Source organism: Mugil cephalus, chromosome 11 (assembly GCF_022458985.1).
Source record: "Mugil cephalus isolate CIBA_MC_2020 chromosome 11, CIBA_Mcephalus_1.1, whole genome shotgun sequence".
NCBI lineage: Eukaryota > Metazoa > Chordata > Actinopteri > Mugiliformes > Mugilidae > Mugil > Mugil cephalus.
The window spans coordinates 20,504,269-20,525,675 of record NC_061780.1 but is presented as its reverse complement, the minus strand read 5'-3'; the positions used below and the strand labels follow the sequence as shown (position 1 = coordinate 20,525,675).

The following is a 21,407-nucleotide window of genomic DNA, read 5'->3' as shown; positions in this document are numbered from 1 at the left end:
GCTTGGATTGAGGCCTCGTCCATATACACTGTGCATCGACTGCTGGCAGCGAAACATCGCTCTACGGTGGCGCATAAATCTGGTGTAAAATAAAATTAGATTGGGACGGTTTCTCGCAAAACAGACAAAAGAAATGCATACGCACTACTGCATCATATAACTTTTACTACATGACACATACGTAATACACGCGCACTTACAGTACTGACATAACACTGTCGTAACACTGAATCACAATGTCTAGATAGATAGATACATTGAAAACAGCTGAAGCTTGAGTGGTTGTTGAAGAGGTCACATGAGCATGCCACCAAACATCACACACTGGTGTTGTTGATCTTGGACACTTCATTCAGGTAGGCAATGAATAACTTGGTTCCCTCAATGTAGTTGTACCTGGGAAAAGGAAGAAAACAACAGTTTAGTTTCAACAGGGGTCTTCAACGTTTTTCAGGCCAAGGACCCCCAAACTGATGGAGAGATTAAGTAGGGACCCCCCTACCTACTATATGTGTTCTATATTAAAAACTAGTGCTATTTATAAATATAAATAATTATCATTTTGCATTAACCAAGATTCAGATATTCTTTTTTTATTTCAAACATGTGCAACAGTAGGGCAGCTGTGCAACTGGCGTACACATAAACATACCTAACTGGTATGTGTGTATATATAATTGACAGATAAAAAAAAATAATAATTGACAGATTCAAGTTTTAGTGTTACCTGGGGACTGAATAGACTCTCTTGGCCAATTGCGGGGAATCTGACAGAGTCTGTGTAATATGTGGCCTCGTTATTGGCTCAGCAGCGAAAGGAGCCTCCATTTGTCCCTTTACTAATATATGTTGGATTCATGTTAATATGTATTTAAAGCAATTTAAATTTGTGGGGATAAAATATATATATAATAAATATAATAACATTTAAATATATATACTCCTCTGCAGTACCTCTGTGGACCCCCTAGGGGTCACGGACCCCCTGTTGAAGACTATTGATTTATACAGTTTGTGAAGCTGTTGTCTGGGCAGGACACTGACAAAAGTGTATCTATACATTATTAGAAGTGACCGAGCAAAGAAAATAATTCTGATTCTAATCTAATCTAATCTAATCTAATCTAATCTAATCTAATCTAATCTAATCTAATCTAATTCCAGCAGCTACAAAGACTGACAAGGCCTTCTGCAACCGGACCACTATATTTATTTCAGCTATTAATATCTCACTACATTTACATTATAATGATAATAATAATAATAAAGCCTACAAGTGTATTTTGAGTAGCATATCCATCAATTTCTTGACATACGCATAAATAGCCTTCTATAAATAGCTTGTCTATTTCTGCCTACTTTGTCGCTACATGCTACGCTGTAGCACTTGCATTGTCTCTATTGACATGTAAGGTTTTCTCCTGCATCTCATGTTCAACTCCACAAACCCACTCTACTCAAAATGTCCTGTAAAAAAGACATAAAAAAGACATGAGAGCACAGACAGTGGAGGCAAACCTGCTCATCTTCTCATTCTGGGAGTGCAGCCCATCATCGAAGCCTCCGATGGGCATCATGATGATGCTTTTTCCCGTCACATCCTGGAAGGTTTTGGCAATAGGGATGGTCCCGCCCTCACGGATCAGATCAGGATCCATGTTGAAAACTGCAGAAGGCAGGGCATTTCACAATCAGCATGACAAACACGTTTGCTTGAGTTTCCCGAACTGCAGTTTGTGCTTGTTTCCTGGAAATCGCATTCAGTGTCTGCCTTTAATTCCTTAATCATTTTTTATCTACCTAAGGATTAATTGATCGCCAGCTGTCACCTTGGTTACGATCTTTCTACAAAATACAATATCTGGATATGTGGGAGAATTCTGCAGATTTCCTGAAGCACTTCTGTGTGTCTGAGCGCCGAGCACTTCAAACAGGAACAAAGCACATTAGCGGGGTTTTAAGAACAAAATCGACAGCAGAGGCATATAGCAAAAAAAAATATCAAAGGGGAGCCAAAGGCAATAACAAAAAGACAACATAAAACCGCATCCATAAAAGTTAGATTAAAGGCAGCTAACACCCTCACAAAGGCTGTTTGAAAACAAAAATAATCTGCTGTTTGTAGGCAGAAAACTACTGCTTTTATTTCCTGTATTTATGGAGAAATACTTAAACAAGGAGGCAGAAGAAAAAAAGAAAGAATTATTTCTTTATTGATCCCTCGTGGGGAAATTCTCTCTCTGCATTTGACCCATCCTTTCATCCAAACGGTAGTGTGCACTCTTGGAGCATTCGGCTGCCACTTGGGTAGCGCCCGGGGAGCAATAGAGGGTACGCACATGACGTCACAGCTAGCGAAGTCTCCGTGGTTACGGCCACCGAGTGGCAAAAAGCGACAGTTGAGCGTGGGGATTAGCCGCGTTAGCTTGAATCATAGGCTCTAATACTGTCTAACTAAAAAAAGAATGGGAAGAACTGTTGTGCAATTGACTGTACCAACTGATTTGAAAAGTAGTCGGAGATGTATTTTTACTGGATCCCGAAAGCCAAAGAAAAGAGAAGTAAATGGATCGTTTAGAAAGAAACAACTGGAATCCAGGCACAGAAACCTGACGCCGTGGCTCACATTTAGTGTCAGGTAATAATAATTTATGCTATATTTCTTAAATGAAGTTTTACCTGATCAAGTTACTTCTTAAGTTATGTCCTGGAGGACTGTCAGATAAGTTTGTCTCGTCATCCTTTAACGTCCAGTGAGACGTTACAGTATTATACGGCTAACGTTATTTCTCAGTAAAGCTCTTAGCATTAGCCTCTTTTATTCAGCTACATTCTTCATAATTAAAATTACCTAATTTTAACTGAAACTGATCCATTTTTCCAAATCCATACTGGGACATATGGATCGCTCTCCAGTGTCCTTAACTTGATCTGATAATCCACATTTTCCCCCTGGTCTCACTATATTTACTGCTACATTTCACCATATTTTTGCCACTCAGGGGGCGTGGCCTCAGGTGGAAGTGAATGAATACCCTCTATACAGGGAGATGTTTATCCAACCACTACACCACAGAAATACATTTCAAGCCTGCATTCAACTGAGTTTGTATCATACATGTACATTTGTAGGTAGAAACCCAAACTAAATTTTGAAAATTACCATTTGTGCAGCATGAGAATGGTGAAAACACAACAGCACCATGTGGAACACTCCTACAAAGGCATGCTAGTCTATTTCTCTCTGGGTGGAAATTGAAATACATTAATGCATGCACGAGGTATGCATTGATGGGTTCTCTTCACATTGTAGTTCCAGGTTCCTTTAGTCAAGGAAAGCTGACGCATATGTGTGTGTTTTTTTTTTTACCTTTCTTGACCGCAGCCTTTCCAGCCTCATAGAGAGGATGCTCTGTACTAGCCAGCCAAGGTTTAGCCCCAATCACCATAGTGACTTTCAGCTTGTTGGGACTCTTCCTCTTGGCAAACACAGAGTGAAGGTACTCCGTTACCTAAGGCACCGAGCAGCAAGATTAGAGTGGAGTTCGTTTGAGAAAGAAAATGAATGAAACGGGATAGAAAGGAGACTAAAACCACGGCCAGGTCTTACCTGTTTCTTGACCATAGCAGGGTCCATGTCTGGGACTTGTCGGATTGAGAACTTTGCGGTAACCTTAGCAGGGATGACGGTCTTGGTGCCAGGGTCTGAGAAGCCCCCCTCAATGCCATGGATGGTGACAGTGGGGTAGCGCCACATGTGAGCCAACAAGTCCACCTTCGAAGAGATGGGATATAATATGACAATCACTTTTCTTTGTACACAATAAACCATCATGAACCATTTTCCAGATTGTCCCTTGTCACCTTGTTGCTGTACATGAGCTGGCTGACGCCGATCTTGGTCTTGTAGTGTTCCATGTCAAACTCGATGTCCTGGTACATTTTCCATTCATCGTCTGAGAGGGGAGCCACAGCCTCTCTGATCCCAGGAATCAGGATCTTTCCACTGGGACTGATCAGTGTGTCTGAGGGAGGGGGGGGGAAAGTAGATCAGAGTGCATTCTTGCCTCATCTAAGAGAATATTTGCAGCCTGCTGGGTATATTGTTTATTGTCTTAGCTTTGGAATTTGTTGAAATGGTGTGGAAAAGGGTGCGCTTGTTTTGATTCGGCCGAGCTCCCCGCTAAAGCGCCTTTTTTCTGATTACTGCCGACTTCCTCACCACAGGCCTCTGCCATGAGCACAATCGATGGTGGTAAGAAAAGCATCTCACTCGCGGAGCGATGGTTTCACAAACGGAAGAATTAAATCGGGTGAAAAGTCTTCAAAAGGCCGACCTATTCAAGTCTGTGGTAATCGGGCCGCACACATGCAGAGGAGAGAGCCGAGACACAGTGGAAACGTGGTGTTTCTGCATGTTCAAATATCAAAACCAAAGCGCCTGATCTAAGACAATATCTGTAACCTGCTGAGTTTATTGCTCATTGTCTTAGATTTGGAATTTGTTCAAACGTCATGGAAAGAAAAGGGTGTGCTTGTTTTCATTTAGCAGAGCTTCCTGCTAAAGCAAACACGGCCAAGGTCAGGCTCAGGATCGCTATTCAAAATGATCAATCATGCAGCCCCAGCCCTGCATGTGATTGTTGTGAACCCATTGTGTTAGGTTTCTGTTGAACAGTTGCCATTTAAGCCATGTCTCTAGTTAGCGAAGAAGTCCTGCTAGTGTTCAGATATATAGTGTTCAGAGCTTTGCATCCCACAACTCACCTCTGTCGTCTGCTCAATGCCAGTTAATTTACTGGTGCTATGTGTGTACATGAAATAATTACAAGCCGGACCTATTCAAGTCTGTAGGAATCAGGCTGCGCACATGCAGACGACAGAGCCAAGACACATGGAAATTCACAGCGGCTCAGAGTCAAAAGTTGTTGTTTTTGATGGCTTAAGCTTCCCTCCGTAGGGAGACACATCAAATCCGGATAAGTTGTTTGCCTACCTTTAGCACATCCTCACTTGTTTTCTTTTTTTTTTTGTATTAATTCAAAACAGTGTGTAAACCTCAAAGATGCCGGCAGAAAATGTTATTGTGGATAATAGTGACTGTGTGAATGGGTGTCTTTTTGTGTTTTTTTTAATGTTTTGCACTGTTCAGATGTGTAATTTTGTGACAATAAAGCTTCCAATTTCAAATGTACACTTATATAACCTGTGTATAAGCGCCTGACACGTTGCAATGATTATTGTATGATAGCAATGATTGAATAAACTGGTTTCAGATGCTTCTTAAAAACTAGACTCACCAAGAATGCCAATGAGGTCAGTCATCGGTTCAATCACAGTGCCTCCGTACACGCCGGAGTGTAAGTCCTGTTTCGGTCCTTCAACCTGCAAGCGTACCAATAACCGTGAAATCTTGTGAAGTGAAGCGTAGAATTGGATTAAAATTAAAAATTAAAAATCTGCGCTAAATTAGTGACCTCTGCAAAGAAGTAGCAGTTGCCTCTGGTGCCGTAGGTAAGGGCGGGACGCCTGCTGAGCCAGCCGCAGTCTGAGATGATGATGTAATCGACGTCGGAGAAGAAGGTGTCTCTCTGGGCCAGGATCATGGCGTCCAGGCCGTTGGAGCCAGTCTCCTCCATGCCCTCAATGACAAACTTCACATTCACCGGCAGCTCCTGGTGGAAAGTGAGATTAACTCCATGAGATGTGTCTGGCAGTAAAGTGACAGCAGCACAAGCAGTTCTAATGGAGGACGTTAGGGAAAGAAAATCCCATCTGAAAAACAACTTTGAGAGCGAAATATTATTTTCGCAATCTTCATCCTTGCAGACTCTGGGATCGTGAGCCATTAGCTGCCATTATCAACACCCTCGGTGTTGAGCCAGTAAACAGTGCTTATTTCCTCTTAAGTGCACGCAGGATCTGGCTGAGGCTTCTTCTTTTTTTTTTTGATGTCCAACTCAAAGACAAACCAGCAGCGAGGACAGACTGCTGCAATGACTTTGCAGAAACCGCAGTGACTTTGCAACTTGCTCTGGCTTTAGCTCAGCTCAGCTCTCCTCTCTCACTAGCCTGAGCGTTTCGCTTCCACAGTCGGCTCTAATAAATGGAAGTTATCTTTTGGGTCTGAATTGCCTCCGGCCGCTTTCTCTATTTCCCTTCTTTATATTTCCAATGGAAGCTGATTTACAAATAAGTGCTCTCATCTGTCTTTTAGAATGACTCGAGGCTATGGTGCCTCTGCAGCTGCCACTTGCTCAAACATTGGATTTTATCCATTACGGCCATAAAAACCCATCCAGTGGCATGTTGAAATTTCTCTCACCATGTTGAGGGCTTGGTAGGCCTCTACAGCATGAATCCAGGCTAAAACTGGAGCCTTGTTGTCTGACGCTCCTCTTCCATAGAGATTGCCTAAAAACAAAACATTCGTCTATTCATTCAACGGCCCTCGTCAGGCTCACTTGTTTATATATTAACTGCAGCACAAGATGTCGACCTCCAAATCCACTAGATCCCAAACTGATCAAGTGTCTGTGGGATGATCCACAGATATCCAGAGGATCCAAAGGCCCCCACAGCACTCATTCTCTGATGAGTCACAACTATTTTGGAGTAACACGGGATTTCAGTTTATTCATTATCATTATCAGACAACTGTTTAGTGCAAACTCTGCCCTTCGGTTCCAGAGACAGACAAATGTAGAGTTTAAAAGCTGTTACCATTTATTTCAGTCAGATTGTACGGGTCTGTTGCCCAGCCATCCTCCAGCTTTGCTGGCTGGACGTCCACATGACCGTAGACACACACTGTGTGCTTGTTAGGGTCGCTGCCAAAATGAGCTGTCACTACTTTAGGCAATGCCAACATCTGTCCGTCAAGAAGCTGTGCAGGCACAAAAGCGAAAAAACACAAAAGATCAGCACAAACGTCTGCAAATTTACATACAATTTCACGCATTATTGATTCAAAAGTGTTGCATTTGCATTTGGAAGGTGCTGCTGTGAACCCAGAACATGTTTTTAAAGGAGCTATCAGTACAAAAAAAAAAGAAAAAAGAAAAAAGGAAAGTTAATCTGGAGGCTCTCCAACTAATCTGACCAAATCATTTTGATGGGCTTCAACCAGTGGTGGACCAGTGGGCACAGTGGAGTTGATTGGTTTTTGACTGTGCCACTGAATGCAGATTTTTCTGCACACAGGATCCTTTCAGTAGTAAAAAAGACAAATGAAGAACACTCTCCAGGAGGCTGATGTATCGTTATTGAAGTATACCATAAAGAAAAGACTTACTGAGAACAAATATGGAGGGTTTACTGCAAGGTGCAAAACATTCGTGGACCTCAGGAATGGAAAGTTCAGATTAGACTTGCTTGCTCAGATGCTGCTGAGCTGCATTTCACTTACTGAAAACCAGATAGATAGATAGATAGATAGATAGATAGATAGATAGATAGATAGATAGATAGATAGATAGATAGATAGATAGCAGTCCAAACTGGGAAATTTCACAGTTGCAGCAGCAATGTATAGGTGCCATACATAATATATAACAGGAAAATCAATATACTATATACACAGTATTTAAAAGAATTATAAAAATAACTGAAAAAGTAAAAAATAAAGATACGTGAAAAAGCATCACAGAGTACTGGACCCACTCCCTGGAGTTGTTTTTGGTTCCAGTTCTTCAGTCCATCCATGATTGGTATCATTTGTTCAGTTATGAAAATCTCTCCTAACCCTGAGACCCCATTCAGCTCTTATTTACTATGTAACTGAAAACCTAAGTTTTGACAAACAACTAAAATAACAAAAAATCCGTCAGCGTAAAAGCATAGAAAGACCCGACTGCATAGTTCGTCTTCAACGTCTGAATCATTTTGACATAAAAATCCACTCAGTTATTGCATCGTGCTGTGACTGCTTCGCTTTTCCATTTGGCAACAGTACACACTGATTCAGACGGATTTCACCACATTTATGAAGCCGCACTCTTGATCTGTGCGTATATTTTTCAAATATCAAAGGAATTTCAAGTGTGAAACAGTGTTCTAAACCTAATGGGAAGGAGAAGCACAGAGGATTGCACCTCTGGTTTTTGCGGAAATAACCACATGAATACACTGTAGTTTGATGTCAGAAGATCATCAGCTACTGCTTTAACTATTCAGCAAGACAATATTATGCAGGGATAGTTCATGCTATGTTGCTCCTAATTACTGGTGCGAAGCTGGGAATGTTGACCCGTGGTTTGACCTCACACACAGACTATATGTTTAATGAGTTTGGGAAGCAGCTTTGATGTGTCTCAGTCAGCAACGGGGAGGTAGATACAGTCCTGGCCGCTCCGCCGCTGTTTTGAAGCTGGCATCTCATTTGCCACTGTCACCAATTACGTCCAAAAGCTCCAATATCTAAAGCCGTATTTATGAGTAGTAGCAGGAGAGAGGGAGAGACGGCTCTGTCGCTCACCTCTTGTTCTCCAATGTCCACTAATTCCACGGTCCCTCCCATCGACCTCAGCTTCTGGGCCGTCATCTCCATCATTTGGTGCAGGTCCGGTCTCTTCAGGACGTTGCTGGAATCGCTTTCAACTGAGACCCAGTCCCTTAAAATCTGAAAAACACATGCAAATGCATAATGATCCAAACCTCATCATTGAACTTGGTCTAATCCTTCCTGTCTTCCTGCAAAGTGTAATACTCTGTACAACCTACTGGTTATACCAATGTTTAAAAAAAAACTGAATAGCAACGACTCTGCATGAAGCATTTAGGAATTACAGTAAAAAAAATGTAACTGTGACTTCTGGTCTAATGCTATGTACAGTATCAGAGTGTTGAGGATTAAATCAGCTCATTTGCCACTCTCGCCCTCCCCGATGAGCCAACCTCTGTTTGAGATACAGAATGTTTTCCAGCCAATTAGGGCAATCAGATACAAAACTCTGATATCTAAAGCAGCGTTTATGAAAGGCACGGAGGGGGTCGGCCCGGGCTGAGAGACGGCTCCGTTTGAAGTATGGAATATTTATGTACCAGCCAATTAGACGACGGTATGTACGAGAGGATTAAATCACATCTTTGCACACACTTGGAGCAGCGGTGGTGGTGGGGGTGGTGGGGAGGTGTGGGGGACTGCAGCCCAGCGCTCCCCGTGAACAGTAATCTTTGTTTGCATGCACAAGACCAGCGCCTTAACACTGTGAACACCATGCATTCCCCTAAACACAAAGCAAAGGCTAAAATGCATAATACACATCTGAATTTGCATGCGTGATCAATTATGTAAATTCTTATTGATGAGAAATTATTATTTTATTGATGTCTGCTGTCAGACTACACGGGACTGTGGGCACTTCTAGATGATTGCGCGAGTTGTCTAATTCCCTCTTGAGTCTTGCATTGTGTTTAAGTATGTGTATAAATGTTCTGGTAACTACATCAGTGCATCTGTCCATGAAATACCTTTGTATTTAGATTTTCTTCTTAATGAAAATGAGAGAAAAGTTATCCTGTACATGAAACCTAAACCTTGTTCATGTTAATCAAACATATATTTAATGCACTGTTCATAATGATAATAATGTCAGTTACAGATTATTTCTCAGGTAGTTATACTATTATTATTCTTTATCTTACACTTGCAGATGTGTAACATTTAATGTACCCGTTTATGCCCTTTTGCTTACTGTGTTTTTGATGAATAAATAAAAGTATTTATGCTATTTTGTGCTTATTTACACCCGCTGTCCAACAACCCTCCAGAAGAATACAACAGAACGATTTTCAATTCAGATTCAGGGGCTAAAGCACAGCATCGATATCACATTGCAAGATATTTGTAGTTTCAATAAAGAACATTTCAGCCAAATCCTCAAAGAGTTCAGGAAGGGGCTCAAATACTTTTTTTTTTTTTTGTACCTCCACATAATCTTCTTGGTGGTCGTCAACGTGCTGGGCCAGCTCCGTGTACTGGAAAGAATGGACGGCAGAAACAGCCAGAAGGACGCAGAAAAGTATCTGAGGACTCATCTGTTGGGAGGATAAGTCAGTGATGCATCAGATGTCTGTGTATAAAAACAATTTCAAGGAGACGACTCCAGATTTCTTAACAGTAATTGTAACCAAAGTTTAAAAAAATAAAGTAAAAATGTCTATTTAAAATCATATTATTTAGCACCATAAAGTATATTGTTTAAAATCTGATCTGCACTCTCCCAGAACTCAGCGGATGAACTTTCGTCTTACCTTTCCTTGCTGGATGTGCGTGCGACAGTCCTCAGGCAGCTAGACTGTGGCCCCTTGTTTGTGGCTGACCGTTTATATGCCCTCCCTTCATATCACCCCGCACTGGGCCCTGGGGGTCACACAGTCAAACATTTCCTGATACATTGCCAAGACAGCTGACAAATTCAATTTTTTTCTTGCTGACAGGCACAAGAACTACGCTCTAATCTACTGATCTCGCTCCAAGAATGCTCACCGCGGGGTTCAGCAGGAACAAAGTACCGTGTGGAATTCCTGTTGTGTTGTGTTTTGGAGTCTCCAAGCAAATCCAGCAGTTGCACAAAAGCAGAGCGGCTTTTCTTGTCGCATATTAGGCCGGCGTCCCGTTGCGGTGAACTCAACATTGTGTCACTTCTAAGTATTCTTAGCAGATTTATGAGATTATTACCCCAGACTGGGTTTGTCTGAAAATATTTCAACCCATCACCTCTTAATGTTCATTGGATAGATTGATCAATTGTTTTTTTTTATTAAAGCACACTGTTACTTTATGAGGGACCCAGTATGAGCCAGAACAAAAAGGATTTCAGGATTTGTGTCAGTCGTGTACAGTTTAATCAAGCTATGCTCGAAATTCGACTTTCTGAATGTGGTTTTGTCCCAGTTTACATGCAACGGAGAAAATCTGAACTGAAAGTTGACTGATTGAACGTTTTCAGTGTGTGCACATGTTTACCTTTTATGAAGTTTAACCCTAGTAAAAAAAAAAAAGAGGCAATAGGCTCTGGGAAGAAAAAAGTGGCCTTAAAAATAACCTGGCTGAAAACTTATATTTTAATTTTATTCTTGAATTAACAATGGACATAAATATGAAGGGTTTATGGTAGTGAAATAAAACCTGACAATACAGTTCCACTATTTAATTTAGCTTCTTTAATAGTTTTAGAGCTCACTGCAATCATCTATATTACTTCCAACTGCGGCATCTATTTTCTGTCAGGAGTAAGCAGCCTAAATATTTGTTAGTGTCAGTGAGTGGCCTAATGTTATGTTAAACATATTAATGTCAAACATACGGTCCGCGGGCAAAAAGCGGCCTGTCAGAGGGTCTAAATGATTTTTGCAAAGTGCAAAAATTATATAGAAGACAGCAATTTTTCAATGAAAATAACTGCTATCCCTAATTTGTCCACTGTTTCAGTAAAAGAAGTGGACAGAACACAACACTGAGACCCAGGACTAAACAGCAGACAGCAAAATAGCCCAAAAGGCACTTATTTTTTTGAGATACTTCATTTTTTTTTAAAGAATGGTTTGTTAAATGAAAACATTCACCTAATTTAATTGTTCTTCTCTGCACTAAAACAAATGAATAAAATCTATCATTACTTATCAATTTTTATGCTATTATGTTACTGGTCTGACCCGTTAGAGATCGAATTTGGGCTGTATGTGTCCCGCAAAGTAAAATGAGTTTGACACCACTGCATTAATGAACTAAATTCATCTAGAGAATTAGAGAATTAAAGCCACGCCGCTACATTCAGGAGGTAATTGCAACCCTCTGCTGGGTAGAAGTTTTTTTTTTTTTTTTTTTTTTTTTTTTTACTGCACATTACTTATACAAAGCTGTGGCATTTTATCTATTATTATAAATACTTTGAACATATAACTGTTTTCATGGTGGCAAATTATTGATGTGTATATACTGCCACCTTCTGGCAACTATAGGATAGTGCCTCTGTGGGTTTACTACAAGAGTAAAAACCTTGTAAGTTTTTCCAAATCACACAGTTTGAACTATTTGCTATTTGAACATAGTTCACAAAGTGAAAATACCCAGAGGATAGTGTCAAAAAATCGCATCTATGCCGTCAGAAAATGGCTCATTCATTCATGATAACAAAAGGTTGGTTATGAAATTTATTCATGGCAAGTAATAAATAAAATGCCACATAGTATTATAATAGTATACTTGGTTACAGTTCCATGGGATTCAACATGTTGTGTGTGCATGTTATACTAATAAGCAGAAGGATAATCCTATGCACTAAATACGAAAACTTGAATATTTCAAATACAACAGAAAGGCAGCCAATCTCTTGTCAATGACGCACATACAATGCTCATATTTAAAGTAAGTAAAACCAGGTGTATCTACTGTGTATAGATGAATAAATGTGACTACCATACTGTGAAAAAAGGCTGTAACTAGTTACATAACAGACACAGACAGACACAGTGGTGTTCACAACCCTTCTCCCTGCATGCATTTGTGAAAACTTACATCTTTGAAACTTATACATGTTGTTGGTGTTGTGTTTTCAGGAATATTTTTAAAGGATAAATTTAATTTGTGTTTTTTCTTAGATAAGATAAGATAAGATAAGATAAGATAAGATAAGATAAGATAAGATAAGATAAGATAAGACCTCTGACAAGGATAAAATACACTAAAATATATAATATACTAAAACATCATTTTACCAACTACTTTTGTACATTTATTTATAATGCTGATTCTGTATTTGTTTTTGATTACACTGTTTTTATCTTTATTTTATTTTATTATATTTTATTTTAATCTTATTTTATTTTATCTTTCTGAGTGTTTACTTTTATGTGCATGTGTCTGTCTAAGTTTAAGTCTAGTGTATTTATAGTAGTATATATTATAGTTATATTTAGAACACACCGTGTCCCGTTATTACTGAACGTTTTGCGTCCCGTTGCTATGGTGACACATAAACTGTCCGCTTACCGGAAGTAGGAGTCAGCGTGTGTTTTAGACATTCAGAAACTGAAATAGTTTCTTTCTAAGAATAAGCTGTCGTTTAACAGTAATCTCAACAAACGTAAGTGACTCTTTATCGTTTTTTTTTCATTTCCTGACCTGAAAGGTAAAGTTAGCTAGTAGCTAGCTAAACAAGCACCATTGCACGTGTGCTATTTTAGTTTGCAAATGCTTAAATGCGACAAAAACAGTCGTGTTGTTTCTGTCAAGATGACACGCCGATGAACTACTGACACATGACATGAGTCTGTTTTTACTTATTTATTCATTTATTTATTTATTTGTTTACTTTGCCTCGCGAACCGTTGATAACCTTAAGAGAAATACGTCTCATTAAATGTATATGTCTACATTAAACATTAAACGCTCTTTTTGTCCGATATTTTTTCCCTTTAGGATGTCTTTATCCCGGGCTCAGAGTCTCATACTTGCAGCGGTAGTGGAGGACTGTTCACACCAGCTGGACATCCTGGGACATACCCTGACAGTGCAGAGGAGCAGGATGCAAGGAGCAGGAGCTGTACAGGTGACTTCCCAGTGTTTTATCTCCCTCATACTCAAACATCTCCTACTCTGATCTGGCCTTGATGTGAATGTTTTTCCACCACTCTCTTAAATAACCGACACAAATGTATTGACAAATGTAATGTGTTGACCCTAGGAGAGAGTCAGACTGACCAAGGCCGTACAAGATTGGTGAGTAAGCACCTGAACAGACAGAAAACGGTACATGACATTAACTTTTATTCTGACTATGTCTCTTTGTTTGCAGTCAATACATCTCGCAGCAGATGTCCAAGCTGCATTTGGAGCTGGCGGAGAAGCAGAGTTTCAGCTCTCTGTTGCAGGCCGTGGCCGATGAGCAGCAGGAGGAGTAATACTGAAATCATTTACAGTAATAGGAATAATCCCAACTTAAATTTATTTAATAAGAATGCCTGTTTAGGCAACATTTTAGAGGATTTCTGAGCTGAGGAGTGTGTTTAAAGAAAAGACGGGTCAAAAATTGGGGAAACAAAAGGGGAAAGTCTGTAATTTATCAGTTATATAAGTCTCTACCCACACAGAGAGGCACAGAAAGCACTGGATGAGAGACGACAGGCTCTACAGAGACAAAAAGAGGAGCTTCAACAGAAAACTGAGAAACTCAAGGTTAGAAAGATCAGATCCAAAAGCCAAAACTGTCTGAGAATCTGCTCATTTAGGAGAACTAACCCTTAAAAGACGAACAGCCGTGCTCATTATTGGAGTCAAACACTTCCAGTGCTTCCTCCCTCTCAGGAAATGTCCATGCTGCATGGACAACTGAGTAATCAGCTGTCCAAGGCCAAGCAGAAAAAGGAAACTAAGGAGGGAAAGTCAACTGTAAAAAGCAGCCAGATACAAACAGAGACTTCCAAGGCTGAGAAGCTGCTGGAGGAGCAGCTGGAGGTAGTCTGTCTCTTCTGTCTACCCAGTGCCACACTTTAGATTCCACTGTTTATTGTTGTATAAGTCACACACTCTGATGTCTCCCTCTCTTTTAGATGCTGCAGAAAAAGCTGAAAGATGAGATGAGATGTCATGAAGTGGCCATGAAATTCTTGCAAAATCAGCATGAGGTTGGTACAGCAACATCACAATGGGTGCCAACTGTTATGTAATAGATTCTCCTGTTTTTACTGCAGTTTAAGGTGAGTGTTTTCAGCATCTGTGCATTTGATTTAATCCACTTCCTGTATTGAAGCGGCACCCTGTGTGAAAGCTGTGTGCCACTAGAGGTCACTGTAAGGTTGGATTTAAATTAGTTCATCAACGTCTATATCTAAAAGTGAAATTTTGCATTTGGAAATATAAAAAATAAAATTTCTTTACTATTCATAATTTTGCTTTAAGAAGGCTCTAGAGGCTCTAGAGGTATGTTTTACAGCTACTCTGCTATATATCTTCTACCGTGATGTTATAATCACTATAGTCTGCATTTCTAATATTTAATCCAACTTTGGTAGCGGCTTGAATGTCATGTGACATTTTTTTTTCTGCAACAAGGAGATAAATAGATAAAATTAGATAGAATTAGCGATCACACCCTCCAAAGCACTTTGTAACCTTACTTTATTTATTCTTACAAGTGTCATAGATACAGGCCCAGCTTTAACTGAGGTTGAAGGTTATTGAGTCCAGTATTAGGTGACATCTTTGCAGATGGGGTCACTTTAATAATACTCTGATTACATTTAAAGGGTGTTACATCTTCCTCAAAGTAGTTATGATTTCTGCAAGGGAACTTTTCTGAAGAAATAAAAATGTTGATTTGTAATGACCATGCATGAATTAATGCACGACCACAGAATCAGTTCCTCATAGAAGACATGCGATCAGCTTGTCAGTAGATGAGATAAATAATAACAATAATATTAATAATAATAATAGTCTTTCCAGGCTGCATGTCATAGAAACGGTAAGACTGAATATTTACGTATACAGTTAAGAACATGTTTGGGAGCCAATGTATTTAACAGATTACTGAACCCGCAGTAGAAAGTACGGTGTAAAAAATAAAATAAATTAATAAATAATATAATAGCAATATCATTAACTGGTGTACCATTTAAATCATTCATCTTTGTGTAATCAGTTACAGTAGTTGGCTCAGGCCTTATTAGTTGACCTCGGTTACCTGGCAGATATTCATTATTAGTGTGCTTTTACGTTTCAAGTCAACTTTTGTAATGCAGCTAACCTTTGTACTCTTGTGCCATTAATTTTGTTTCGTTGACCAGGAGCTGCAGCAGCAGCTGCGAGAGTGGCAGCAGCGCACAGATCAGATGCTAAAGGAGAAGCAGCACCGCCTCAACAGCGTGTGCAACGAAAGAGCGCTGAACTCCGACAGGCTGATGGAGATGAGGCGAAAGGTGAGCGGCCCGCAGTGCGGAAGCAGCTGCTGGTGCTGATCAGCTCGCCAGTAGATGAATGTTAACTAGCTGATGATTTCAGTTCAGGGAGATGGAGCTGTTGGTGATCGAGGATAGAGAAGAGCAGGAGAAACTGCGGCAACAGCAGGCAGAGGCCACAGCTGCTACCAAGGTAACCACGTCCAATCAGAGCACAGATCCATGAGCCTTACTAACGCATTTCGCCATCTTTTTAACTAACGGCGCGTTGCTGTGTTATTGCTGTGCACTGATCCCTGTTTGTGGCCCCCGCTCCGTGCAGCTGCAGGCATGGTGGAGAGGCTGCATGGTCCGCAAAGGCCTCGGCCCTTTCAAAAGAGCAGAGGATGACAAAAAAGGCAAGAAGAAGAAGGACAAAAAGAAGAAGAAGAAATAACTTTTCTTATACAAGACTTCTGGACATTAACACTATGCATATGCAGTAATTTAAAATGAACAATAAATATTTATTTAAAACTGTGAAAACATATTTTTTTTCCATCCATGTCATTTCCAACTTGTAACAAAATGGCACAACGAAGTCAAAAATCGAATTCAGCGCATACAATATTTCATAAAATATTTCATACAACATTTCAAGAGCATCACTTATTGTATAAACACATCAGCAGGTACAAAAAGTTCTCACATTTCTTGTTTTACTACAGCATGCCGTGAATAGAAAGATCATACAGTCATTTTTTTTTTAGCTCAAACAATAGCAAACAAAAATAACGCAAGAAATCATAGTGACTTCCAGCATTAGACACTACAAAGTAGTCAACTATTAGTGACCATAGGCCATACATATTAACCTGAGCCTTTATCACGACAGATGATAGAGTTTTCAGTCACAGACACACAGTATCTGTCCATGCAACCTCACAGTATGCAGCATAAATGAAATAAAAAAGTCTCCCATCCAGCTAGGGAGAGAGATGAGTGATTAGAAAGTCAGCGTGGCAAAAATCCCAGCTGCTCCGTGACGTCTGGCAGTAGCCTTCATGTCTGGCAGAAGACCCGGCATTGCAAAACAGGAAACACTTTGACTGAATTGAGTTATTTTAGGAAAACGCTTTGGGAAGGTGACGTCTCTCGGAGCACACTGGAACTTCTACAGCGCTTACAATGTTAGGTAGTTTCAAGTCAAGTCAAAAAACTGAGACCAGAGTCTGAATGAGAAATTGAGTCATTGCAGCAGTAGCTGGCTCACTTAGGCGTGCTCTCGCTTCGTCTTGTGGATATTTGCCGTGTTACTAGCAAATATCAATAGCACGTTTTATGTTATCTGACATTTACGACACACACAAAAAAAAATATTGATAAAACATTAAAAACGAGCAAACAAATCAACAAGAAACTTATGTACAGCCCCGAATACCAGTAATATAATGTGAAATAAATAGAATGGTTGTGATCGTGGCCAGGATGACCACGGTGTTGTGTAGCCGACGCGTGTCAAACCAATGGCTGGCTCTGCTCAGAGTGCATGTAGTTGTTGTCTCCGATGATGACACAGTTGAGCTGGGAGCTGTGGATGCTGATGTTCAGATGCTCTGCCGAGGGAGGAGGAGGGGGAGGAGGAGGAGGAGGAGTGGCCTGTGTTTCCCCCTCATGCCCACAGCTGCAGCTGCAACCCACCTGATCTGTAGAACAAGAGCAAGTTAGATGTTTGAGTACAACCCGAAGGCTGTGGCGTGGCATAAGTACACAGTACTTATACACGTAGCGTAAGAGGAGGCTTGACGACATATTCTGTAGTTTGTTACCCACCGTGCATGTGGTGCTCAGACTTCCGCATCAGAGGCTGATGTTCGGCCACAGCGGATAGGTACGCCTCGTTTCCGATGACGCAGTCGACTAGGGTTGAGTTGCTGATGTTGAGGATCAGAATGGTCGACGGCGGACTACGTAGCGCCACTGTTTATGAGAAAGGGGAAAAGAGAACATGAGAATGGGAAGCTGCTGTTCCAGAGTGACGCAACAGGCAACGACGAGTCCAGCTTTTTAGTTTACTTTGTGCCCCGTGTGCCAAATTACTTCCGGCGTATAAATGCGACGTAAAAAAATACTGAAAATAATGTAACATTGTTACAGTTTATCATTTGCAATATATGGTGTATGTCAAAATGACTTCCAGCGGTGAGCACTGCTGGGTCAGGCTGAATGCTGCCTATATCGTGGCAAACATTTAAACTGTTACGCATGAAAAACTTGGTGTAAGTGCTCTAAATGACTTTGATGCAAAAACTGGTTCATTTAGGGAACAAATACACGGAGAACGTGTGTAGTGGAAAGGCTAAATGTGTTTAAATATAGAGATCGGTTGAGTATTAACCCCAAACAGGAGAAAGGGAAAAAAACACACAAATAAAGTTTAAATAAAAGTTACCTGCTGTGTTTTTGTCCTCCTTGGACTGTTCACTCTGAGCTGTATAGAGATAAATGGAGAGATGGAGGTATAGTTTTACTCATGACAAACAGACCATGCACCCAAGGATCCATGCATGTTTCTCGGGCAATAACAAGTATGTGATACCTCTGCATCTTACCTGAGCAGCACAAGGCTTTTTCACACATCCGACAGTCTAAGGGGAGGCAGAAGAGCTGGCAGGCTCTGATGCAGCTCTTCCGAGCTACTCTATGCACCATGTGAATGATTCGCTGCATGCTGGAGACTTTAAAGGCCATCACCTGGTGGGAGAAACCACACAAATACTATGTGAGTGGGTTTCTTCTCGGGGGGTTTCTTCTTGGGTGAGCAAAAGGCGGCTCAGGGCAGCTCAAGCCAGCTCAGGGCTGATTTTTCCTGTTTTCTCTTTTATGCCAGTTTGGGGATTTTTCTTTCTTCGTTCGTTAGAAAGCAATGCGGAAATGCGGTGAATGGAAGCTGTGTTGTAGGTTGAACACTTACCGCCGAGCCAAGCTGTTTTTTTTAAATATGAATTTCACAGTCTATATATATATATTTTTTTTTTACTTTTTTAAATTATTTATTTTTTACAATATATGTATATGTATTCTATAAAAGCTAATTTAAAAATTAAACGACAGACATACTTAAATATCTTTTCTCACGTGAAGCGCATTTTTGATGAATCTCACCTGATTGAAGGGCGTCCTCTCGTTCTTCTTTGTAAAATCGTTGCAAGGAGACAGCGTCAGAGGATCGGAGCTGTCCATCTTAATGTGCCTCCGAGCCCGCTCTCGTGAAAGTGTCCCCTCGCATCGGCTGACACAGACTTTTAAAGGTTTCAAGAAGAAAAACAACTGTGGGCTTGAGTGAGCATGCGCACTTTAATTTAGGGGTTTCCATCACGGCGAGTTCAGAGGTTTCTCTTTAGATTGGAGTGACGTTTGCTTTCAATACTACACCCACCGCTGTAATTGTAACACATGATATCATTGCATCACACTTTTTGAAAAGGGCAAAATAAATATGTAAATAAACAAAAACCTGACTGTCAGCTGTTGTTGTCAACGCGAAGGGCTGCTGGATGTTAAACTGTAATATGATCGATGAATTGAAACAAATCTTAATAAACTTTGTTTTTTTCAAGTGTCATTACTCATTTGTTTACCGTTACTTGTTTTCAACAGGAGCTTCAAAAGGAGGAGGTGGGGGGATGAAAAAAATGCAAGCTAGTTGTTTGTGGTTAAGCCCACTCACTTTCGGCTGCAGATGTAATGATGGCAAAATGAAGACGTCAGATAGATAGATAGATAGATAGATAGATAGATAGATAGATAGATAGATAGATAGATAGATAGATAGATAGATAGATAGATCTTAGTCAATTTATGTAGTTCCAGGTCAGCAGGATGATGAATACCAGTGACACATTTATGAACCAGAATTAAGAGAAGTCCGCCTCTTCATTTGGATGCAATATGAAAACACAACTCACTGGAAGTTACTGTAATCTGAAACAAGAACCAGGGAAATATGTGAATATCAAAATGAAAACTCATTAGAGAATACTGTCACTGAATATCTGCTGTGAAATGTCCGACCTGAGAGTGAGACTAAAGGCTAAAGGTCAAAAGTTAAGTGTGCTTTCAGATAGATATAGCTGAAATATAGACAGTAGCAGAAAAACAAAAAAAAGCAGAAGGGAAATTGAAATAGAGAGTTGGAATATAGGGTATTTAACCGCTGGTGATGGAAACTTGGCACGCCTCGGTCAGGGTTTCTGAAACCCCAGTAAGTATGCTACTGACTGCATCACGAGTGAAAACAAGAATGGGTTTAATATGAAACAACCATATATGAAACTCAGCCTGCAGTCCTTTATAAATGTCGGTACGGGTGGGTTTTATTTATGAATATGATACACAGTCCTACTTCCATTTTAACATAGTGTTGCGTTCATTTTAGGAACAGCCTGCAGTCCTTTATAAATGTCGGTACGGGTGGGTTTTATTTATGAATATGATACACAGTCCTACTTCCATTTTAACATAGTGTTGCGTTCATTTTAGGAACAGTTATACACCGAGGCAGGCATAACATTATGACCACTTGTAGGTCTCCCTTGCTCCTTGTTAGGAGCCACCTCCAGAGCATTAAGACCACCTGGATAAAATTATTAATGTGTTAATGTGCATAATATAGTATAAATATTATTTATCTTAAATGGGATGAAACCTAAATTGTGTGCTTTAAAGTGCTTTACATGAGAAATTCTATCAACATTTGCTTACATTTGGATGGATCAAAGTCAAACAGACTATAGTTTTCACCAATCAGGCATAACATTATGACCACCTTCCTAATATTGTGTAGGCCTCCAAAAACAGACTCATCAGAGAATGGGTTGAGGGTAGGGCCCCTTCAGTCCCACAGATAGATCAGTTTGGCATCTAGTGAATTTAGAGGCCAGGTCAACACCATTGTGTAGTTTTTTTTTTTTTTTAAATTATTATTATTATTATTATTTATTTATTTATTTATTTATTTTTAGTTTTTCCTAAACCATTTTTGTGTGTGTATCAGTCTGCATCGTTGTAGGGATGACTGCTGCCATCAAATAGTGTCATTGCTATAGGGGTGGTGGTACCTGGTATGGTTTAGGTGGGTGTTACGTCTCTAAGTAACATCCACACAAAAGTCCAAAATTTTCCCATCTGAACATGGAAAGTCAATTTTATTTACTTCCCCTGTCAGTGGTTTTAATGTTGTGGCCGATCGTTGTATGAATCCTAACTATGTTAACCTCTAGGGTCAGAGCTTTAAATGAACCCACACTTTCTACTATTGTACTGGAATTTTTTAGGTTTTTTTTGCCACATTGTCATAGACAAACCTACACCCCTAAAAATGAACACGCCTGTGATTAACAGCATCAACTAATCCCGACAGAATCATTCTGTCTGCGGTTTATGGCGTGACCGTGACTTCTTCTTCTCCTTTTTTTTACTTTAACGACCGCACCTGAAAGCAGCACGAGTGTCAGTTTAGCGGATCC

The 21,407-nt window shown here is 40.2% G+C and overlaps 2 protein-coding genes across 2 annotated transcripts; one reads left to right on the top strand and one right to left on the bottom strand.

Moving 5' to 3' along the window:
• Positions 1 to 148: 148 nt before the first annotated feature.
• On the bottom strand, positions 149 to 10,372 carry cndp1 (carnosine dipeptidase 1). Its single transcript, XM_047599281.1, has 12 exons — positions 10,255 to 10,372; positions 9,928 to 10,038; positions 8,477 to 8,620; positions 6,724 to 6,886; positions 6,326 to 6,414; positions 5,478 to 5,675; positions 5,301 to 5,385; positions 3,865 to 4,025; positions 3,611 to 3,775; positions 3,371 to 3,512; positions 1,519 to 1,666; positions 149 to 396 (listed from the first exon to the last, which is right to left on the bottom strand). Exons 2-12 carry the CDS (start codon positions 10,036 to 10,038, stop codon positions 318 to 320), a joined length of 1,485 nt encoding a protein of 494 aa, XP_047455237.1. The 5' UTR covers positions 10,255 to 10,372; the 3' UTR covers positions 149 to 317.
• A 2,585-nt stretch (positions 10,373 to 12,957) lies between these two features.
• iqcg (IQ motif containing G) lies at positions 12,958 to 16,567 on the top strand. The gene is made up of 10 exons (XM_047597802.1): positions 12,958 to 13,088; positions 13,424 to 13,553; positions 13,689 to 13,723; positions 13,800 to 13,901; positions 14,095 to 14,179; positions 14,309 to 14,458; positions 14,554 to 14,628; positions 15,790 to 15,921; positions 16,004 to 16,093; positions 16,223 to 16,567. The coding sequence occupies exons 2-10, from the start codon at positions 13,425 to 13,427 to the stop codon at positions 16,334 to 16,336; spliced, it is 912 nt and encodes a 303-aa protein (XP_047453758.1). The 5' UTR covers positions 12,958 to 13,088; position 13,424; the 3' UTR covers positions 16,337 to 16,567.
• Positions 16,568 to 21,407: the final 4,840 nt, after the last annotated feature.